General features: G+C 45.8%; 1 protein-coding gene across 1 annotated transcript in view; it reads left to right on the forward strand.

Annotated features, from left to right (window-relative positions):
• The window catches only part of PRCP (prolylcarboxypeptidase), a 147,118-nt gene that overhangs the window by 34,563 nt on the left and 89,706 nt on the right, over nucleotides 1–22,849 (forward strand). Inside the window, exons 2-3 of the mRNA XM_078658488.1 lie at nucleotides 6,632–6,813; nucleotides 17,033–17,190. Of these exons, the coding sequence (XP_078514614.1) occupies nucleotides 6,632–6,813; nucleotides 17,033–17,190 (340 nt within the window). The remainder of the gene's footprint in view (nucleotides 1–6,631; nucleotides 6,814–17,032; nucleotides 17,191–22,849) is intronic.

Consider the following 22,849-nt stretch of genomic DNA (forward strand, 5'->3'; position numbering starts at 1 on the left):
CACTCCCCCTCACTAAGGATGGAACGCCCTCTGAGGACTTGTTAGATCAATTCAAATTGGGGAATAAATATTGGAGAATCTAAAGAAAGTTAGAGAAGAAGTGGAAACTGAATGAATTGATACTTGTATAGCGAATTAAACTTGAGTCCTCCAGAAAGACATTAACAGAATCAAGTCTGCCTGCAGATGGTGAACATGCGATGTTACTCTATATCAGAAGAGGGGTTGCATGCCACCACATCTGTAGGTACTGCTGGAACCAGATGTTGTCTGTGCCTGCAGAACGTGGGCACGTGCCTGTTCAAACTCGATGCAAAAATGATCACAGTTCAAGAACCCAAAGAAATTATTTGGAATGTCCAGCGATACAGCATGAAATCACTGCCCCTGCTGGATGTCCCTGGGAAGTACACCACTTGAATCAAGGTTTTGTGTGCCAAGCGAAAATGCCAACATCCCAGTGCCAAGTCTGCCAAGGTCCTGGACCTCATGCATGCCAAGTGGATTATGTACCAACCCGTGAATACATCATTCAATTTCAGAAAGACGCAGCACCGAGCTCTGTCTTTTGAAAGTCCTATTACCACAATTCTAGTTCTAAGCATTACAAGTGAGCAATATGGAAGGATTGCCCGAGTTGCTGTTAGCGGCTCTGAAGGTGCCCTTTTGGGAGGTCATTGGCCTCCGGAAAGTCCTCTCTCGTGACGTGGGCTGCCGTGCCATCACCAATTATGTCCACTCGTGTTTAGTGTTGTTCTAAAAGGCTTGTTGTACTTATTTGGCTGGTAAACTACTCTTTCTATGATTGTGATAATTAGTGCCCCTTAGACCCTTCCCGGATGGTGTTTCGGGTGCCCGGGCTGCCTGGGTGCCCTCTAGGCACAGCACTCTGAGATTTTTGCCATCGGTTTATTAATTGGTAAGCTAGACAGTGAAAGAGTTTTGGACACGGGTCAGTGACAGGATAGTGAGTGAACTCATAGAGGTTGTTATTAAAAGCTAACAGTGTTTCTTGCTCTTGGTAGCAGATATCCAGTTCTGATCAGTGCGCTCATTCATGATGATACTCCGCACACTGACGCATCAGTTGTCAACCTGATTTTACAGTGCGTGGTTTGTTGTCGGAGAGCGCCATCTTCTGGCAAAGTATATGTTACGCTGATTCACCCCAAATTTCTCCGGTTCATCCGAGTAAAAAGCCAAACTCCCGAGGTGATTCCTATAGCGTGAAGGTGAGGAGCATGAACACTGCATACTTGCGCATATATATATATATATATATATATATATATATATATATATATATATATATATATATATATATATATATATATATATATATATATATATATATATATACTCAAGTTTCAACTCTCCTAATTAGCACAGTGATGGCATCTCCAGAAACGACTGCACTTGAACTTTGGCCTACTGGTAGTGGTAACATCCCATCAAATAATTTCCCATCAGTGGCGAACGAGTTTGTTAGGAGCATCACAGCGGTGTTACAGGGGCACGTCAACCTCGAGGCGTCCTAGAAGAGGGTGCCAGAGCATTGCTTTCCCTTTCCTGCTGTCTGTCCAGACACTATCAGCTGTTATTGCTCGCATTGATCTGATCAATAACTTCTTTGTAAAATGCTGGTGTTTTCCCAAGGTGTGTTAATGTTGTTATCCTATTAACAGTCCATTAAAAAAAAAATGCTTGTTTCATACATAAAATCAAAGTAAACATTGCTCACTCACTTTGTGAGGGTTCACTCCTTTTTCCCCATCACGCGTATTAAAGCAAGCATTTGCAATACAAATCATTTTGTCTCTTGTGCAGTTGAAACTTTAATAAAGAGCTGCACAACACAATAAGGGTACAACACGGACAGCAGCAGTGCGTCCTTCCCCAACACAAACAATTAGTGAAGGAGAGGTGATAGTAGCAGACGGACCATCACTCAGTTCTGTCACATATGTAGGACAGGTACAATACAGGAAGCTGATAATCTAAAGAGGGAATGAGAAGGGGCAAAGGATTGTTATTTAGGGATCCTATAACCATCCCCTATTGTGACCAAACTTTGCATAATGCTGTTACTAACTGCAATTACATCACAGTAGTGAGAAACAAAGCTAATTTCCCACTGCTGTGATGTCACAATGCTCAGTTCTGGTGCTGGAGCTGCCTTCTTCAGTCCTGCTGCATTTTGAAAAGCCTGTTCTCCATAGTAGATGGGCTTGGAGGCCTTATATAGCATAACTATTAGAAATGGAATTCCTGGTTGGCCATGGTAATCACCCAAGCCAGGCAGGACCCACCACTCTAGTCAGTGTAAGACAGATACACCCTAAATGGACCTGTGCTCACCCTCTGGTAGTTTCCCAGCGAGCAGTCAGGCTTAACATAAGAGGCAATGTGTAAAATATTTATGCACGCTTTAATTACAGTAACACAGTGAAAACACCACAAAAAGACTCCACAACAGTTTATAAAAATAAAGGATATTTATCTGATTCTAATAAGACCAAAGCAACAAAAATCCAATTAGTCCTTATTAAGATTTAGACGCTTCAAGTATGCAGACCTGTACAATATTGAAAGTGCCTGTGTGCTACTATTTAGGTATTTATGGTAGGTTTCTTGGGATTACAACGATCCCTGTTGGGGATCGAGAGAAGGACTTTGTACACATTGGAGTGAGTAAAGCAGTACTCCACAAGTCCAAGGGATGGTTCTGATTGTGCAAAAGGGTAGTGCACACGAGAGACCTCGCTCGGTCCCTCGCGACCGTGAATTAGTAAATTCAGACACCTGCGAACGCGCAGTGCGGCTACAATTGTTAACAGTACCTTCCTTCTGGAGCGTGCAGTGGTGATGTCCTGCTGTTTGGGCCCATGTCACCAGAGGTCTCCTCTAGAGAGAAGGAGATGCAGCGTCCGCCTCTCGGGACCGTCCTCGGTGGTCCGATGATCCAATGGTACTAGTTGTTCTCCCTTGGTACTATAGGTGTGCAGCCCACAGCGGCATGCAGCGATCTCTCGGCTGGCACGTCAGCCTCCTGAAGACGCTCTGGATACTCCGGCAACACAACTGCAGGGGGAGCCCGCTGCAAGGGGCTTCCCTCGATGTTGTGGTGCCTCTTAGGCGGTAGAGTCAGCGGCTGCAGGCGGGGCACCAGGAAGTCATGCATGCAGCTGGCAAAGCAGCCTAGAATGGATATGCATGCCCTGGGACACCGAGAATAGAGCTCACCTGCATAGAGCTCGCCTGCAGCTCGGGGCATGTGCTGGTCAGTAAAGTTGTAAGTGCTGATCTTAGGGGCATCCATCGCCGTGTGGATGTAGAGGAAGTCTTTGATAGCCCTAAGAATTCTAAGAACAGGAGGCATTCCAAAAAGCCCTTGAAGTTGTTTCAGGTTGGAAGAGGTTGTTGGGCAGGGTCAGTCCTTCTCACTGTGAAAGGCAGCAGGCCAGCACAGCAGAGTAAGTTGCAAAGTGGCAGTCCCTCCTGACAGCACAGCAAACACTAGGTGGCTGGCCAACACAGCAGAGCAGTTAACAAAGTTGCAGTCCCTCCTGGCAGCGCAGCTCCTCTTCTTGACAGTCTCCTCAGGACCCAAACATGAACTGAATTGGGAGTGTTAGGGGTCTAGTACTTTTACCCAAATGTGCCTTTGAAGTAGGGGAGACATCAAAGAGGCATTTTAACCTCACAAGACGCCTCCCTTCCTTGGCTCCATACATACTATAGGGAAGTATGCAGCGCTTAGTGTGGGGACAGGCACAGCCCTGTTCAGGTGCAAGTGTCAGCTCCTCCCTCCCAATCTACACCAGATACGCCCATTAACCTGGTGATGGGCCATCAGGGTGCACATCTGACACCCCAGCTCCCTTCGTGTGACTATCTACAGGGAATGCACAAAGCCCAGCTGTCACCCTAACCCAGACGTGTATTCAGAGACCGGTAGAGGCACAGAATGGTTAAAGTAAGAAAGTGCCAACTTTCTATAAGTGGCATTTTAAGACCTTCAATTTAAAACCAACTTTACTAAACAATTTTTTTTTAAATTGTGAGTCCAGAGACACCAAACTTAAATTTCCTGTCTGCTCCCATGGGAATCCCCATGTTAACCTATGGGACAGATGGGCGTGGTAATAGTGAAAAATTAATATAACCGTTTTTTTTACTACGAGGACATGTATAACTCAAAAGTAAATGCCCTACCTTTAAAATACACCACACCCTGTCCATGGGACTATCTAGGGCCTACTTTAGGGGTGACTTATACCTATTGAAAAGGAACGATTGGGCATGGCAAGTACATTCATTTGCCATGTCGACATGGCAGTTTAAAACTGCACACACAGGCTCTGCTATGGAAGGCCTCAGCCATGTTTACAGGGCTTCTGAGTGGGTGGCACAATCCGTGCTGCAGGGCCACTAGTAGCATTTAATTTACAGGCCCTGGCCACTTATAATTCACTTTACTAGAGACTTACAAGTAAATTAACTATGCCAATTGTGGATAAGCCAATATTACCATGTTTAAAGTACAGTGCATATGCACTTTAGCACTGGTTAGCAGTGGTAAAGTGCCTGTTATCCTAAAGCTAACAAAAATGAGGTCACAAAAGGGGAGGAGGAAGGCAAAAAGTTTGGGTATGACCCTGTAGCAAGGGCCAGGTCCAACAATAGCATTATAGATTGATAACTATGAGTAAGTGGTCTGTTTTTCACCTTGGGGTTCTAACTGACATCACTGACAACTTGTGCTATGCTCTCGCAGTCTATTTAGTGTCACTTAGAACCTCTCAGTTAAAAACATCCCAGTCATTCACAATTACTCACCTGTAATTCTGTACTTTGTACTGTCACCGTAAACCGACATAAACCTACTTGAAATGCAAAACTCCTGGAAGAAAATGCTAAACCTCATTTGAAATTACCATCCATTCATGTACTAATATAGGATGTTGAACCCTTATCTACCTAATGTGCTATGCCTTATCAGTGGGTTGCACATCTAGCACTAGGAAACATCCAAGAGGACTACAGTTCTTTGGTTGTACACTCCCCCAGTTATGGGTTTCCTAGTTTGAATGAGGTTGTGTCCTTCATGTTGAAATTTATGTTCTTCTTTTGTTAAACTGTCAGATCTTTTTTAAATGTTTAGTTGGGTGAGAACTAAAAATTCTTTTTATTGGTGTTTCCCTACCACAAGATTAATAACAGAATGGGTAAATCAAGGTACCCTACTTCTCTTTTCCATCTGCACCTTTTTCAGGACTATAATCTTTGTATCTCACCTCAAGTACAATGAAACACTTCCTGGTCATAAGGCAGAGAAGAAAAGAAATAGAAGAAAGTGACTAGAGAAGCTATTGAGCCAGATGAGGGTGGTATAAGGCATTAGAGAGGATAGTACAGGGGTCAAGGAGCAGGTGGTGCTTCAGATTAGTGAAAGGGAAAGTTGTAGCAGGGATGGCAAGGAAGCTCTTGCTGTCAACTCTCTAGATCCCATAGAGGAGATGTATACGTTTTTAGTCTTTGGGAAGTTACCTTCTGTAGTTATGTTCTTCAGTGATTATGAAAACAATGTGCTAGTAATAACTTAGTTCTCAAGTGTCGCACATTTCTCTTTATATAATTGTTTAATTAATTTCAATAGTGAGACAGATCCTTTTCTCAAAATGAGAAATAAAATAATTGTTATTATTGAGCTACCAAAATGACGAATCCTACCACCACTGAGCTTACTTTCCTTTTGTTTGGAGTTTGCTCGCCCTCCTGACTCCGCAGCTGCCTTCCTCTTCCTGGAACTGCTTCCTGGGTGACCCCGCTGACTCCCCTGTCGTGGTTTACCGGGGCAGATCGGCAACCTTAAACCTTACCTCCTTTCAGAACCATCTGCTGCCTTCCCCATTCAGCTATGCTTTTGGGGTAAGTTTTAAATGGTGCCCTTTCTTGACGGATATTTTGTTTACCCGCAATTCCCGTCATCTTGTTGGCCTAGTTCTTGGGGTCTGTGTCCCTGGTTCCTCCATCTTGCGGTTTTCAACTGTCCCCCCTGATGCCCATTGCCGCCGAAGTGACCAGTGCCCTTCATCGACCCCCCTCTGAGTCAAGTACACCCCTCTCCTCTTGTTTGACTTGGTGAGGCACCCCTTTCCATTTCTAACTTTACCCGACCCAGTTTTGAAGTCCTGCACTGGTTGTTGCTGATCCCTGGACCCTCTCCGGTTTTTGTTGAATTGCTTACTCTAATTTTTGGTATCCACTAAAGTACTCTTCTCCGTGCCCGGTCTTCCTGGCAAGATATGTATCCTCAGCCCTTTACTTTCCCCCTTGGACTTGTTTTTTATGTTATCTTATGCTCTAGCAACTGAAGTATTTTATCTTATGCTCTAGCAACTGATGTTTGTTTTTTAACACGGTCTTTCTCCATGCTATTGTTTTTGCTCTAGAAACTAATTGTAACTATGTAACACTGTTCTGCTGTAACCACTTCCTTATGTAAAGTGCTCTGATACCGCCGGGTCCTGCCAGCGCTATATACAATTCTTCAAATAAATAAATAGCAGCTTATTCATAGCCAGTGGCTTCCAGATATTATATGTTTTCATGTTTTTATATTTTTCAGGATACCAAACACTTAAACTTTTTGACATCTGAGCAGGCCTTGGCAGACTTTGTGGTGCTGATACGGTTCCTGAAAGAAAGCATACCTGGCGCCGGCAATAGCTCTGTCATCGCCATTGGCGGATCGTATGGAGGCATGCTGGCAGCCTGGCTTCGGATGAAATATCCAGATGTTGTGGTTGGGTAGGTGAGATCCACTTTTTGATCTTTGGGAGTTCTCTTTGTGAGTGTGGCATACGCAGTGGTGGTAGATCTTTTCTCTTACACAACTGAATAATGGTTATCAGTTTTAAATATCCCAGGGTCTTGATATAAGAGAAGACCCTCTACAAGAAATGCTATGTTGCACAATATGCAAAGAGCTGCTAAATGTTTCGTTTGACCTTCTTTCAACTCCAGTAGTGGTCACAACAACATGAAACCAAATTGTATATTGACTACAAATTCAATACTTGCATGTTGAGTGTCCTCCTCTAGGTTATGTGTAAGTGTAATCCTTGGCAATATGGCTTTTGTGAGCTTTTTGGAAATCTATGTGAGAATGTCACACAAATCAGTCGAAGGAGTTTATGGCTGCTTCTAACCTTGACTCTTTTAACCATTTTATACATTTTTGTTAATTTCAGCCGCCTTTATGTACTTTAAGAAGGTATCTTCTGTGTTAAGTTGTTCAAGGTAACCAACAAAGGAAATATATTCAAGGGATAAAAAGGAGGTCTACTTTAACATTTCAGTGTATAAACCACAGCATTTTATTAGTTTCAGCCAGGGTCCTCCAACTTTTTTCTGCAGTAAGAGCTAATTGTATTCAACGAAAATCATCCCGAAATACTAATATTATTAATCTTGTATTAGTGACCATATCAAACAAGATTACGTTATTGACCATCCTATCCAAGTTTACCAAAAGTAAACACGTTTGTGCATCAGGCATGATTTCCAGCAGCAATGTAAAATAAGGCGTTTGCCATTTTGTAATGCCTTGGCATTGGTAATACAGAACAGCCAAAGCTGCTGTGCCGCTGGCACCGAGGTAATAATGTTAGTAATAAGTGTCCCCAACACCACATGATTTATAAATCAATATCAGATTTATATATATATTTTGGAAACTAAACCAATTTTCGTTTCAAATACACTCTTTTGATGTTGGTATACATATATTAATTGATCCAAGGAAAAGCTTCTGATTTATTAGGCTGACTGCCCATTGGAGAGCTGCTTATATGCAGCTGGAGAGCTACCAGTATGAGTTACTCGTTAGAAATGCTCTTTTGAGCGTTGGAAAGATGTATCCTTGTCGTACAAATCGGTTTGTAAAAGCACTCAGGGTGCAAGTCAAGTTTGTCCAGATTGAAGACCAGCAAGCCCTGGTGACCAAGAGACAACACTTTAACCAAGAGATGTATGTGGCCAATCATGGGTGATTTTACGTACTAAAAGGAACATGTTGAGCAACATCTTTGTTATATTAACTTGCTCGACTAGTCTTGCCTCTGACTTAACCTGCCTCATTTCCCTGTATGGCACTATGAAATGCAACAATGTCTCAATTTGAGTCAATAGGAGGGCACGATTTGAAGTGCAAATTAATTACGCAAGAAACAACAGCACATATTCCAAATATTTTGATTGGATGCAGTTGTATTATCAACAGAGGCATACCAATATGCTTCGCAGGTTATATAATTCAGCATCAACCATGCTTTTAAAATGTGTACTAAGTGCAAGGTGAACACATTGTGCTCATTAAGAAATATTTAAACGGCCCGATTAAAACACACGAAAAATGAAAGTAAACCAGCGCCTTGGAAATATTTCAAGAAATTATTATGCATGAGTTATGGCAATACAACAATTAATGCGAAATTGTGTCATAATTAAGAATCCAAATTTTGCTTGTACCAGTTGACGGCGTTTCGACATTCATGACTAGAGATAATCGTCAGGACAAAGGTGACACAAGATGGGTGATTGCTGCCTGACAGAAATCCAAAGCACTGATGGTCACACTGGTGTGTGTGTAAGCTAGGGTCTGTGCCAGCATTTCTGGTCAGCACGGATGGCGGAGAAGATCTACTGTGGTCTGTCAAAAAGTTGAGACTGTGGTGTTTTCTTGTGCAATTTATTTACCCTTCAAATCATGCCCTCCTATTGACTCCAATTGAGATATTGTTGCATGATACTATATTGGATGCATGTCGTTAGCACGCATGCTTTTACAACGCATGCCTTTACCACACAACTTTTACAACGCAAGTCGTTACAACGACTTGCGTTGGGGGGCGCTGGATAGTGAATAGTTGAATTTACAATTCCAACTCCAGTCCCTGTGGATAGTAGGGAAGGTGTTGGATAGTAAATCAAACTATTCCCTATCCTAGAGCGTCCCCCAGCGCAAGTCGTTGTAACGACTTGCGTTGTAAAAGTTGCGTGGTAAAGGCAGTTTGTTGTAACAGTTGCATTATAAACGCTGTTCACCACTATATTTACCCAGGCCCCAAGTGGGGCGAAGGGTCTCTCGTGTGGTTTGTAATATGGTATTATGAAATGAGCATTGTCAAGCTAGCTCAGTGTATGAGATCTCCACTTTTCAATCTCTTCTGAAGATCCTTTGTGTTCTTCTCATGAAAAACCCAGACACCTACTAGTACCATGATTTAGTTTCGCTCATATGTATGCTGCTTTAACCGTCTGAATGAAAAAATGTATAAAAGTTTGTAAAATTTGGGAAGGGGTTACCATCAGATGCTCAGTTTCTTGGTGAGGCGAAGTTCGGTATGGCTGAGTCTCGATGTTGCTTCCTCTTTGCTTATTTTTGCTTAATAAGCATGTTTAGGCTTCAAGTAGGCTAGGACCAATATGTTTTATCCTGCTATACCCTTGCCCTGAAAACGCTGCACAACTTTAACAAAAAACATATTGGCAGTACCTCTGATACAAAACAAAATCCTTACTTTGCCCTGTGAGTTATCTTTAAAATGCAGTTTTTTCCCTGAAGATCAACCATAAACCCTTACTATTTCTGAGTGATTTATTTAGCTTTTCGAAAGTAATTTTGTACCCCAACTTTAATAATTCTTCTAACCCAAGGCAAAGTTGCTATGGTGGGTGAAAATAGAACACTGTCTGGGCTTCAGGCTTGCTGATAATGATCACCAAGCAGCTAAGCATCTAGCATACCAGTGGGTCATATGGCGCCTTCTCAAGACTCTCTCTCTTCCCATTCACATCTAAGGTGAAACGAAAATGGTACAGCTACACCTCATAACTTTCTGAGGTTCAGCAGCACTTTTTAGGTTTCGCCTGAGCCAGCGTGCATTCGCTACTCTGCGAGGCTTTTAGGAAGAGCTTTAAACTCTGAACACGCTTATGCGTGTGCTTTTTTTTTTCATCACCTGCTATTGGCCTTTGCATGCGTCTTTCTAAGAAAGACAGCACGCAATTGGCCCAAGGCGGGTGCATGTCCCGCCCTCTCTCTCCCCTGGCCTAGGGTACTCTGGAGCGAGCAGCGGCCCGCACTGTTCCTGCTGCATTCCAGAAATTCTTTGTAGTGCACGTGTGCGCACCACTCGTGGGCTTTGTTTTAAATTCCTTTGGAAAAAACCATGCATGCGTGATTCGTGCCTGAGCCTTGTTTGTTAAGGCTTCCCTGTTATTTCTAAAGCTGTTTAAAGTATTTCTTTAGCATTTTTTAATTCAAAATCAAGACAAGCAAATCTAGCCACAACAGAAGAAGGCGGGTGCATGTCCCACCTTCTCTCTCCCCAGGCCTAGGGTGCTGGGGAGCGAGGAGCAGCGCTCCTGTGTGCCATCTTTTTTAAATTATCATTGGCGGCACCAGATGGTGGGCAGGCTGCATTCCAGTCTCAGGTTACTTGACCTGTCACTGGACAGGTTATTCAAGTTCTGGTGTCGCCCACAAGAGAGAGGGGTGGCAAGTTTACCTGCCCTTTTCTGCTTCATTAAGAATCAGAGCGTTGCAAAACAGCCTCTGGAGCAACAACTACTGGTGTAATTAACACACAAACACTAACAACAGCCTGTTGACAGCACTGTATTTTGAAATATCTCTAATGCATTTGATGAAGAAGCATATGAACAGCAGAGTATTGCACTGTCTGCTTGACGTCACAAGCGAGGAGCAAGTTTCACTGATACATAGCCGTAAGCCATGAGCGAATATCTTTCTCATCCCTAGCTTCATGGGTGTGGCGTCATTGTATTACAACTACTGATGACCAGCCATCTATGACAACATCTCAGAATGAGCCTCTACCAACTCATGTCTGCACAAATGTGGCCAACTTTGAGACCCCAACGAACAAAAAAACTGTGTCGGACCACCTCGCCTTCTGCCCTAACCTTGCACTGCGCTCCCTCAGCTCAGCCTTCCCGCTCCCCAATCTCGCTTGATGGAAACTATGTTTCCTGATCATAAGCCTCACTTCAGCCTCACCCCACCTCCATCACAGAACTTATTCTTTTGTTCATATCCACTTCGTTGCCCATTCACCTTCAGAATGTAGTAATCAATTTTGGCTGTTTTCTTGTGCTGATGAAGGACACAAACATCAGAAAAGGGACACAAACGAATGCTTTGCACCAAAGCAATAACTGAAATGAACACAGTATATTGAAAGAGTGGCACCGTTATACTTTACTGAGTAATTCAGTCGTTTAGGAACCTTCTTGTACAGTAAATGTATGTAAATTAGAAAAATACGTGGTGTGACAACACCAAGGCCTGATTTGTCAGTATTCATTTTCTAAACTCTTTTTGTGTGTTTTTGTACTCCTGCAATGTTTTTTTAGGTCGAGCCTATCCCATTCCACAGGAATGGATAGGGGAGAATTTTAGTGGCCAAAATAGGTTCTCAAACCAACGGCCGGATTTCCAACAGTTCACGTGAAGACAAGCACGCGCATTTCCCCACATCAAAGCAATCATCCTCCCTCCCACAGGCTTCCCCAGCGTGCGCAGTGCGCGCTGACCTCACTTCTCCTCCCCCTAATTGCTTTTTTCACGGCCGCTTCACACTTCAAAGGAATGCTCTCACCCGCCCCCCTCTGCGCAATGCCAGAGCTTGTTTAATTTGTTCATTATGTATATTTTATTTATGTTTGGTGGTTTTTAAGCACATTTTCTTGCCAGAATATACATTCTGTGCAGAGTGCACATTGGATTAAATGTGTATTTGTTTGTTTGATCTTATATTTGTAATTTTGAATGTACATACTTTGGGCTCCGTTATGTGTTTTTCTTTTAGTTAAGCAAATGTGGTTTCTCCGTTAACTGCCACTAGTGATTGTACTTGTAGAGCTTGTGAATATGTATTTTAAAATAGTACTTTTACTTTTACTCTGGTGGCCAATTACGTTTAGATCATTCTGTGCAAATCCGGATTCTAGATAAATCTAGGCCTTGTTTAGACTTTTAAACTGCTGGATTATTATCAAATGTTAATTTACTGTTTTCCAAGTAGGTCACGGTGCATGGTTTTTTGTGCCCTCTGATAGACTCGTTTTTTGTGCCTTTCTGGTCTCTGCATCACCACATCATCACCCAGCGCTACCCCAGCATCACTCACTCAGCACCACCACATTATCACTCAGCACCACCACATTATCACTCAGCACCACCACATTATCACTCAGCACCACCACATCACTCAGCACCACCACATTATCACTCAGCACCACCACAGCACCACTCAGCACCACCACAGCACCACCCAGCACCACCACAGCACCACTCAGCACCACCACAGCATCACTCAGCACCACCACAGCATCACATAGCACCACCACAGCACCACCACAGCACCACCACAGCACCACCACAGCACCACCACAGCACCACTCAGCGCAACAACAGCACCACTCAGCGCAACCATAGCACCACTCAGCGCAACCACAGCACCACTCAGCGCAACCACAGCACCACTCAGCGCAACCACAGCACCACTCAGCGCAACCACAGCACCACTCAGCGCAACCACAGCACCACTCAGCGCAACCACAGCACCACTCAGCGCAACCACAGCACCACTCCGCGCAACCACAGCACCACTCCGCGCAACCACAGCATCACTCCACACAACCACAGCATCACTCAGTGCAACCACAGCATCACTCAGCACCATCATATTATCACTCAGCACCACCACATCAATACTATCTCCCTTCCTATGTGGGCTTGGAATGCCTTTAGTGCCATGAACACCGTGTTCATCTCTAGGAAGTTGATGTGCTTTATGGAGACTGCGTTGTTCCACTGACCCGGACCCTCAGGTTTCCTGAATGTGCTCCCCAACCCTTGTGGGACGCATCTGTTGTGATAGTCACACCCTCTAGATCCTATCAACTCCCTGTGGTTTGTGACCAACTGTTGCATAGCCACTCCTGTAGAGGGCTCATGTGCCTGGGTGATGAGGGGAATGCATGATGCTATCATGCCCATGAGTTTCATGACCGTCCTCACTGTCAGAGACTGACCCTTCTGGTAGAGACAAGTTTGTTGTCTGATAGCTTGTATTCTCTTCAGGTTCGGGTACGCCCGTGCAACCTTGGAGTTTAATCTTGCTCCTAGGAAGGTCTTTTCTTGTTCTGGCTTTGTTGATGACTTTTTGTGGCTTATTGAAAAACTTAATTTTTGCAGTGTTGTGATCACCTGGAACGTGTGTGTAACATATTTGCTTTGAATTTGCCTTCACCAGCCAGTCATCTAGATAGGGATAGATGTGGATTCCTCTCCTTCTTAGGGATGCTGCTACCCCTGCTAGGCACTTTGTGCAGACTCTTGGTGCTGATTTTATACCGAAGTGCAGGACCTTGAATAGGTAGTGAGTGTCCTCATGGAAGAACCTGAGGTACACCTTGTGGGCTTGGTTCATGGGGATGTGCAGATAGGTGTCCTTTATGTCTATTTTTGTCATGAAATACCCTTTCTGTAGCTGTGGGATTACTTCCTGTAGTGACATTTTGAAACGCTGTATGCGAATGAATTTGTTCATGAATCTGAGTGAGGTCTAAGATAGGTCTTAGCGTGAGGTCTTGCTTTGGTACCAAGAAGTAAGGCGAGTAGTTTCACTTGTTGTATTCCCTCCTCGGTACCCTCCCTGTTGCTTATTTTTGCAGGAGTTTCTTTATTTACTGTCTTAATTGTAAGAGTTCTGTTCCTTGAAACTTCTTCTTTCTTGGTGGGTTTGGTTGTTAGTTCTATACAATAGCCGTGGAGTACCACATTTAAAATCCAACTGTCTATGGTGATGTTTTCCCATTGAAGTAGGTGATGCGCTATTCTGCCTTCCACTGGTGTTGTGTGGGGCTTTTCTGTTGTGTGGCAAGTCACTTTGATTTTTCTCCTCCCCCTCTCGAGGGTTGTCCCCTGGCTCATCTCTGCCTCAAAAGGAGTGCCTTGTTTGCTGTTGCCAGGCTTGGGATCTGGACTGCTGGTTTGATTGCTGTTCGCTGCCCTGTGTTTAATGTTGTTGTTGCTGTTGACCTTTTGAGAAGGCTCCCCTTCCTATGGGTTTTCTGAGGCTACATCCTCCTCTCTTGAAGGTGCCCCTCTGTTGCAGGGCTCTCCTAGCCCTGACCTCCTTTATCCTTCTTTATTTGTTGAAGGGATTCATCTACCTCAATTCCAAACAGGGAGTCTCCTGTGAAGGGTTTGTTAATTTTTGAGGTTTGGACCTCTTGCTTGAAGCCTGAGATTTGGAGATAGGTGTGTCTTTTTAACGTTGTGCCTGTGCGCATTTGTCTGCTGGCTGTATTGGCTGCATCTAGAGCTGATTTCTGGCAGGTGTTCACTATGCTTCTTCCCTCCTGTATGATGGTTTTTAGTCTTTTCTTATGCTCTTCGGGAGCTTGTTCATCAGTTCTTTGATGTCGTCCCATTGTTGGTGGCCATACCTGTTGAGGAGGGCATTAGAATTTGCAGTGCGCCTTTGCGTTGCTACCTCTTTCTCCATCTTTATCCCCACCATGTCCATTCTTTTTCTCTCTCTCTGTGGAGGTGGGCAGTGCTTCTTCTTCTTGCTGTGGTGACAATGATGGAGTCTGCTACTGTGTTTTCTTGAATGTATTTAGGGTCTTTTGTGGAGGGTTTGTATTTTTTTCTCTACCCTTGGGGTTACCTCCTTTGGTTAGGCAGGCTTCTTGAAAGCCTCCTTGCCCTGGGGCAGAATACTTGGTAGCATTGGGAGATATTGTGATCCCTTGGTGGATGGTGTTAATGTTTCTAGGAGGAAGCAAGAGTCTCCTTTCTTCTCTTCAAAGGGGATCCCGAAGGTATCAGCTGCTCGCTTGATGAGGCTGTTGTAGAAGGTTATGTTGTCTGGTGGTGAAGCCTTTGAGGGATAGCTACAGACTTCTTCTTCTGGGCTTTCTGTGTCGAGGTTGTTCCATTCTTCCTTGAAAGTTCCCGAGGCTTCCTCTTCTTCTGGAGCATAGAGTTCCTCTTCGATGTCCTCTTCGTGAGGTTCAGGGGTTGCCGGAGCTTTGAGGTTATCCTCCTCTTCTTTGGCGTCAGTGGCCGCTGAAGTTTTCGCAGGAATTCTGAATTCCTACAGCGCCTCATCGAACTCCATCTTTGGTTGAAGGAGTGGCGCCATTTCTGCTTCCAGGTGTCTTTTCTTTTTTCTCCACCTCAAGGGCCCTTTCGGCATCTGAGGCCGAGGAGATTCTCTTCTTGGATGTGATGGATTCTGCCTCCGAGGGTATGTTTTTTCCCTATGTGGCCCCTTGTTCTGCACCTGCCTTTCTCGATTTTGATGATCTTACCTTGTCCGTATCCCTTGGGTGGGATCCGTAGGTTTCTTTAGGTCGCGGCTGACCCTCGGCCGTCATTTGCTTCGACATCTGGGCTGCCTTTTGCACCTTCATTTTGGGAGCCTTCTTTTCCGACGTGTGTGGATTTTTGACCTTGTCTGTCTTCTTACCTGCATCCTTTGCGGTCTTCTTTGCGGTACACCTTTGATGATCTCAACCCCCGTGTGTCAGTTCTGCCGCCACTCCCTGGTCGGCAACGCCCCGGAGGAAAAAACAAAAACAAATACAATTTCGGACCCAACCACTAGATGGAATAATGCACAGCATGTGAATCTAGAAAATGATTCATGCTGCAAAAAATATCCATTCCTATGCTATCTATCTGTAATGCTTTACATTACCTTCCAATACCGATAACCAATTCCAATACTATTGACTAATAGGTGCGAGGAAACCAAACCAAGCATCCATAAGCTTGTTACTAGCTTTTATTCTTAATATTCAAAAAAGATTTGTTTTCAAATAAGACATATATAGGGGATATATACAAACAAATGTCATCAAATAAATACACACACCTCTTTTCACTCACACTCACTCCTAATTATTCATTTGTACACACACATCCACATAGACACATGTCACCACAATCAACACATACAACACAAGTCCTTACAGACCAGTATACTTATTATGAAAGCTGGCCTGGTCCCTACCAAAACAACGTTGTTCTTCAGATTTTTTTAGAAGTGCATAACAAATTTGCTTAAACAACTCAACAATTTTGTCAATACAGATTTTCACAATGTAACATAAATCTTAATCAAACAGTTTGAATGGGAGTGGCACTAGCATGGTCTACGCGTTTCAAACCCCGTATACTTTGGGGGTTCTCATCAGGACCAACAACCACAACTTCAGACAAAACCACCTCCGTGGGCTTCTTCTGATCTTTAATTTAAAGTGTGATTTTTCCACCGGATTTTCTCGGCCGTAGATCTTCTGTTCCGCCGAGATTCTTTGAGCGCTTAAGCGCCAGAACCTTGAACGTAAATTACTCGTACGCGAGATGTCGGAACAAAGTCGGCTCTCCTCGCCGCGAGGTATGTCTCAGTGTCGACACCTGAATTCGCCAATGCCTGGCTTTGATGTACGCCCTTGCTTCCACCATCTCGAAAACAAATCTTTTTTGAATACTGAAAATAAAAGCTTATGGATGCTTGGTTTGGTTTCCTTGCAGCTATTAGTCAATAGTATTGGAATTGGTTATCAGTATTGGCAGCTTGGTTGGTGTGTAGTGTAGTTAACTCAGCCTTACTGATTAGAGTCGGGCCCTGTTTTTGGTTACATAATACATATTACATTACCTTCCAGCATTCCTTTAAAGACAGACCTATTGGCATTGTCAATGCTTGTTCTATTTATTCTGTGCTCCTAGGTGCAGTATGATGGGATTTGAGGTAACTTTAATGCTGTATAAATAAGGTATTGCTAACAGTTTTTAGTTTGTGTGTAGATGGTGGTCGATCTCCTTCGTTCTATTCAATGTTCTTTTGTGACATGCTCAAACAAAACACGTACAGCTTAGACGTTTATGCAGTTCTCTCTTTTTTTTTTCGTATTCCAGTGCTATTGCAGCATCTGCTCCAATTTGGCAGTTTGAGGATATCGTTCCTTGTGATTCATTTTACGAAATTGTGACCAATGATTTCACGAGGAGTGGAGATGGATGCTCCCAGAGTATTGTGAACTCCTGGAAGGCTATTAACCGAGTTGCACTTACAGGTACGAAGTGGATGATGAGTGGTTATGACAAATTGTGGAGGGCTACACTATGAAATGTAAATCTTTGTTTAAAGAGCACAATTGAGATTTCTTCCACCCAAACCCCACAAGAGAACTTATTTATTTACAGAGGTCCGAGAGAAGGAGAGCATCTTGATCTCAGAACTATGAAAATGCGAAAGTAAAAAAGCGGAAAAACTAGTAGATCTTTTTCCTGGCTTTGGCAATCACTGAAGTAAATCTGGCTCAGTGAACAACTCCGGTATTGAAACAGCAAACAGCAGTGCCCCCAATAATCCATGTGGGTTGAAGAGAGAAGGCATTTTTAAAATTTATTTTTATTTTGTTTATTAGCATTTTATCATAAACAAACAATCAGTAATAGCATACATGGTTCAAAGAGAGGAGGAATTTAAGTGACACAATGATCCCCCACATTACAGACTTCCTCACACCCCTGCCCACTCAGAGCAATTACAAGATGGCTATCACCCAGAGAAAGGGTGCTGGGCCTTGGGTGTGAACCTGCAAAATCAGCAATTCATTTGGTGTTTGAGCAGACAGAAGACAGAAGTTGGAAGATGGAGCAGACTGTTGTGGGTTCGGAAAGCTATCTAGGCCATTGCTGTATGAAGCCACTGGTGCTATGGCTCACTGATTCAAGGAAGTCTGTGGCACATAGAGGAGCCAGGGTGATGTGTGAGCAAAAATGTATGGAGACATACGTTCCATCCCACCCAGCAGAATGGGCTCCACTCTAATTAGAGTTTTAGGATTGAAAAGGGGTAAACATCTTGAAAAGGAACGTACAGAAGGTATCTTGAACTACATATGGTAGCTTGATGCTAGCTTTTGTTAGCAGTATGTGGCAATGTGCGGCTGTTAGAACTGGGGGTCTCTAGTTGGCAGAGGTAGGTGCCTTTGAACAAATAGGGACCCTTGCTTCTAAGTCAGGGAAAGGGGATTACACTCCTGGATAACCCCAGCTCACCCCCTTAGTAGTTTGGCACGAGCAGACAGGCTTATCTCAGAAGCAGTGTGTTAAGCATTTGTGAACACATACAGTAATACAATGAAAACACAACAGGTGGACACCACACAGGTTTTATAAAAATAAGGATTCTTTATATAGACTTAACACAAGACCACAAACGATAAAAATCCACAATACTGTACTCAAAATAGACTTAAAGGTAGAAGAAGGAGCTTAGTTCAAGTTGATGATAAATGCAACACGTTTCTCACAAAAGTACCTGGATGCGTAATGCCAACCAAACAAACGGTTTGCAGGTAGGGAGATGCGTCGGTTCCTTGCTCCGGGGAGGCGATGCGTCGCTCCTCAATACTTGCGCAGAGTAGGGGATGAGTCTTGTTCCTAACCGGAGAGGAGGTGATGCGTTGATTCTCGTACTGCATTCTGGTTACGAAGCGGCAAGATGGCGCCTCGATGCGATGCGACAATCCGGTGCAATGTGATAAGATGGCGCCCTTGATGCGATGCAACGACGTGAAGACGATGGGTGCACGCCCGGTGGCCGTGCGGCGAACTCTGTAACTTTGGAGCTGTGACAGGCTCTGCGACACGCTTCTCCGGTGATGCGACGGTGACCCTCGGTGGCGACACGCTTCTCCAGTGATGCGCCGGTAAATAGCTGCAATGAAGGCACACTTCTCTGGTGATGCGGCGGTGACCTCTGGGGCGGCAACATGCTTCTCCGGCGATGCGACGGCAACAGCTGCGACACTCTTCTCGCGGAGTTGTGCTTCCAGCTCCCAGCGACACGCAGGCTTCTGCAGGCAGAATTCCCAGCAAGGAAATTCAGAGGGGAGCTGGTGGCGAAGTCTTTTGTCCCTGAGACTTCAGCAGGAGGCAAGCACAAGTTCAAGCCCTTGGAGAAATAGTCTGCAAGATGATGAAAGCTCTTTAAAAGTTCATTCTCCTTTCCTTGGCAATAAAGAAACCACTCCTGGCCAACCCAGCAACACAGCACCCTGGCAGAGGGCAGTCCAATCTCCTGCAGCTTCCTTGGGTCTTCTCCTTTTCAAAGGTGTGTCTTGTTGTTCCAGAAGTGATCTAAAGTCTTGGGCTCTGGGTCCCAATATTTATACTGCAAAAGCCTTTGTCCTCTGAAGGCAGAGGGACATGTACCTAGTCCAAACCAGTTCTGTGCAGTCCTGGAGCACTTGCACTGTGGCACTGAATAGCAGTGGCACAGTGCCCAAAGCATCTAAACCAGCAAAACATATCAAAAACAGGAAGTAATCAGTGAAAAATGGAAGGGAGGCTCATGCCAATGGTACCAGGTCTAACAGCAGCGTTTTGGGCTTATTGCAGAAGTCCAGGGCCACGTAAAGACGATAATGGAGCACTAATAATGATAGGTAAGAATCCCTAAAACCAAACCAAGATGCCATCATCTGCCTCCTGTGGCTGATTTTTTTTTTTTTGAAATTTGTTTTATTGTTGCATCAAAGTATACGGTACATCGTGAATAAGCCGCTGACGTGGCCTCAACATTCAGCCATGCGTGCAACGTGTTTTTCGTTTAAACAACTGGTACAAATATCCATTTCCTCCAAAAATCAGTACATACCATGCAACCATGTGTGTGGGTCAGAAGACCATGAACTTGTAGAGCAAGGAGGACAGTGCATGTTAACAGGAGTATAATGTCCCGTCTCAAAGGGCGGTGGAGCGGGGCCTGTATAGTCCATGTAATGGTGGTACCAGAAAACGGGGGGGGGACAAAACCGTGGGGGGGAAGCGTGTAGGCGCTAGTGTGGTGGAAATATCGGCGGTGGGCGTCGGGGGGGGGGGGGGCGGGGGGAAACGAGCCCAAGGGGCTATTCAGCTCGCATTCCAGGAGGGTGGGAAGTCAATCAGGATGCAGGGGGTATCCGGAACCTGCCTCAGGGAGGGGAACAACAGCCAGGCGTAAACGGTCTTCTCGGGTCGGGGGGGGAGAAGGAGTAGGGGGGTCACCCATTCGCGTGGATTGTCGAAAACTGTAGAGAAGCATGGCCCATTCCATGGAAATGGGAAATTTTCGCGCGCCCCTGGCTTCTTCCTCTCTAAGAGCATCTTCCTCCGCCGCCGCCCATTTACTGACCGCCCCCGTCCATGCTGCTATAGGGGGACCTTCCGGGGATCGCCAGCGCATGGCTATGCATCTATTCGCCAGCAGGAGCGCTAAGGACACGAAGCGCCTATGCACTGGGGCTTGCTTAGGGACATGGAGGATACCTAATGCACTGGATTCCCAGGTGGATAGTGTAGTAAGGCCTGTCAGGTCAGACAGCGTGTTGTGTACCGCTTGCCAAAAGGAGTGAAGGTCTGGACAGCTCCAGAACATGTGGCGAAAGTCTGCGGCAGGGGAGCAGCATCTGGGGCATAAGAATGGTGTGGAGGGATAGAACTTCTGTAAGCGCGCTGGGGTGAGGTACGCCCTGTGGAGGATATAGTATTGGATGTTCTTGAAGCGGGCATTCCTAGAGACGCGTTTAGGGGCCTCGAGCGCTTTAGTCCATTCCGAGTCATGTAGTGCGCGACCTATGTCCTCCTCCCATGTAGCCCGCAAGGTTGTCAGAGGTGCTTGTGAAAGTTCCCGAATGGATTTATACAGCCAGGTAACTAAGTGGCGTCCCACCCCCATACGCAGGACAGCGTGTATTACTGGATGCGTGTCTGGCTCGCCAGTGTAGAGGTTAAAATGGGGTCGGTATCCGGCAATCAGCTGTCGATACCTGAGGAATTGGCCCGGGGGGAGACCGTATTCAGCGGTCAAGCGGTCAAGTGATTTTAAGTGGCCTTCCTCAAATAATGATTCCAGATCCGTGATGCCGCAGTGCGACCATTCGGTGAAGAATGGCGCCGTAAAGTAGGAGTCTTGCCTGGGGCTGCCTATCAATGGTAACAACGGGGAATACGGAGGCCTATTAGGGGACAATCGGTGGATCCGCATCATGCACCGGCGCGCTATCGCCACCTGGAGGGGGTACGTACGTCGTGGCTTGGTTCCCGGGAGAAGAAGACGGGTGAGTTCCGGGGTTGCGATTCTGCCCGTCGAGGTGACAGTCTCCTGAGGGTAACGATCCGCCGTCCAGTATGACAGCCATTGGAGTTGTGCCGCGAGGAAATATGACTCGAAGGACGGAGCTCCGAGCCCTCCCAGTGTCGTAGGAAGTTGAAGGGTTTTCAGGGCGACCCTATGGCGGCCCTCGCCCCAGATAAGGGTCCCTAGGAGGGAGTCTACATCACGGAAGAAGGATCTGGGCGGTATTACCGGCAAATTTGTGAAGTGGTAAAGGAGTCGGGGAAGCATAATCATTTTGGCTAGAGCTATTCTTCCTATCGGGGCCAGTGGGAGCTTATTCCAAAAAGCGACCGCCGGGCGTAGACTGGCAAGTGCCTTACGGTGATTCCCCTCGAAAAGGTCAGCTGGGGAATGATACAAGCGGACACCAAGGTAACGGGGGGCTTCCGCGGACCATGAGAGGGTGTGCGCTCCGAGCCCGACCTCCCGGGGGGGTAGGTTCGGGTGTAAGGGGTAAACTGTGGACTTGTCCCAGTTCACCTGTAGTCCCGAGGCCTCTGCGAAGTCCGCTAGTGCCGTTCCTATAGGGGTCATGTCCGTTTCGATGTCTCGGACGTAAATGAGAAGATCATCCGCGTACATGGATACGCAATGCGTACTGTCTGCAAGTGGAATGCCCCATTCCATCCCTTCCCGACGGAGCCGAACCGCCAGTGGTTCGACTGCTAGCGCAAATAAGAGAGGCGACAGGGGGCACCCTTGTCGCGTACCTCGCCGAACTGCGAACGCCGGTGATATGCGTTTCCCGATACGTACCCGCGTGGTCAAGTCGGTATACAAGAGGCGTGTGTACGCCATGAGTGTTGGGCCGATATTCAGGCGTTGCAAGATCGAGAAGAGATAGGGCCAGGTGAGGGTGTCAAACGCCTTCTCCAGGTCCATAATGAGGCAGGCGGCGCGGGGAAATCTGTCACGTATCTGGTCTTGAACGTGGAAGATTCGGCGGAGGTTCTGGGAGGTGTTCCTTCCCGGAACAAAGCCGCATTGGTCTGGGTGGACCAGCGGGCGTATGATCTGCGCATAACGGTCAGCCAGAATTTTCCCCAGGATTTTACAGTCGGCCGACAGGAGCGTGATGGGGCGATACGACCCCATGTGGAGTGGGTCTCTGTAGGGTTTGGGAAAGGTGACAATCACGGATTCCCTCAGTGACTGGGGTAATCTCCCTAGATGAAGAGACGTCTCGAGCACCTGTGATAAATGGGGGACTATTAGAGGCGAGAAAGTCGAGTAGTATTCCAGCGGGAAACCGTCCAGTCCCGGCGCTTTATTCCGGGACATGGCACGAATTGCCTGGGTAATGTCAGAGGGTTTTATCCTGGCGTCGAGGGCGCGCTTGTCTATGTCCGAGATTTTGGGCAGCGTCAGTGGGTCCAAAAAGCGGTCCACAGAGAATGGGGAGGATTGGGTCGGGGTCCCGTACACTTGCGTGTAGTGGCGCTGGAACGCTAGGAGGATCTCGGCCTGCGAGCGTACCAATACACCATCCGGGTTGATAATATCCGTGATCGGCTTGATTTCGGTGTCCTGTTTAGCCATCCAGGCTAGTAGCGTTCCAGTCTTGT

The sequence above is a fragment of the Lissotriton helveticus genome, chromosome 8 (assembly GCF_964261635.1).
Source record: "Lissotriton helveticus chromosome 8, aLisHel1.1, whole genome shotgun sequence".
Lineage (NCBI taxonomy): Eukaryota > Metazoa > Chordata > Amphibia > Caudata > Salamandridae > Lissotriton > Lissotriton helveticus.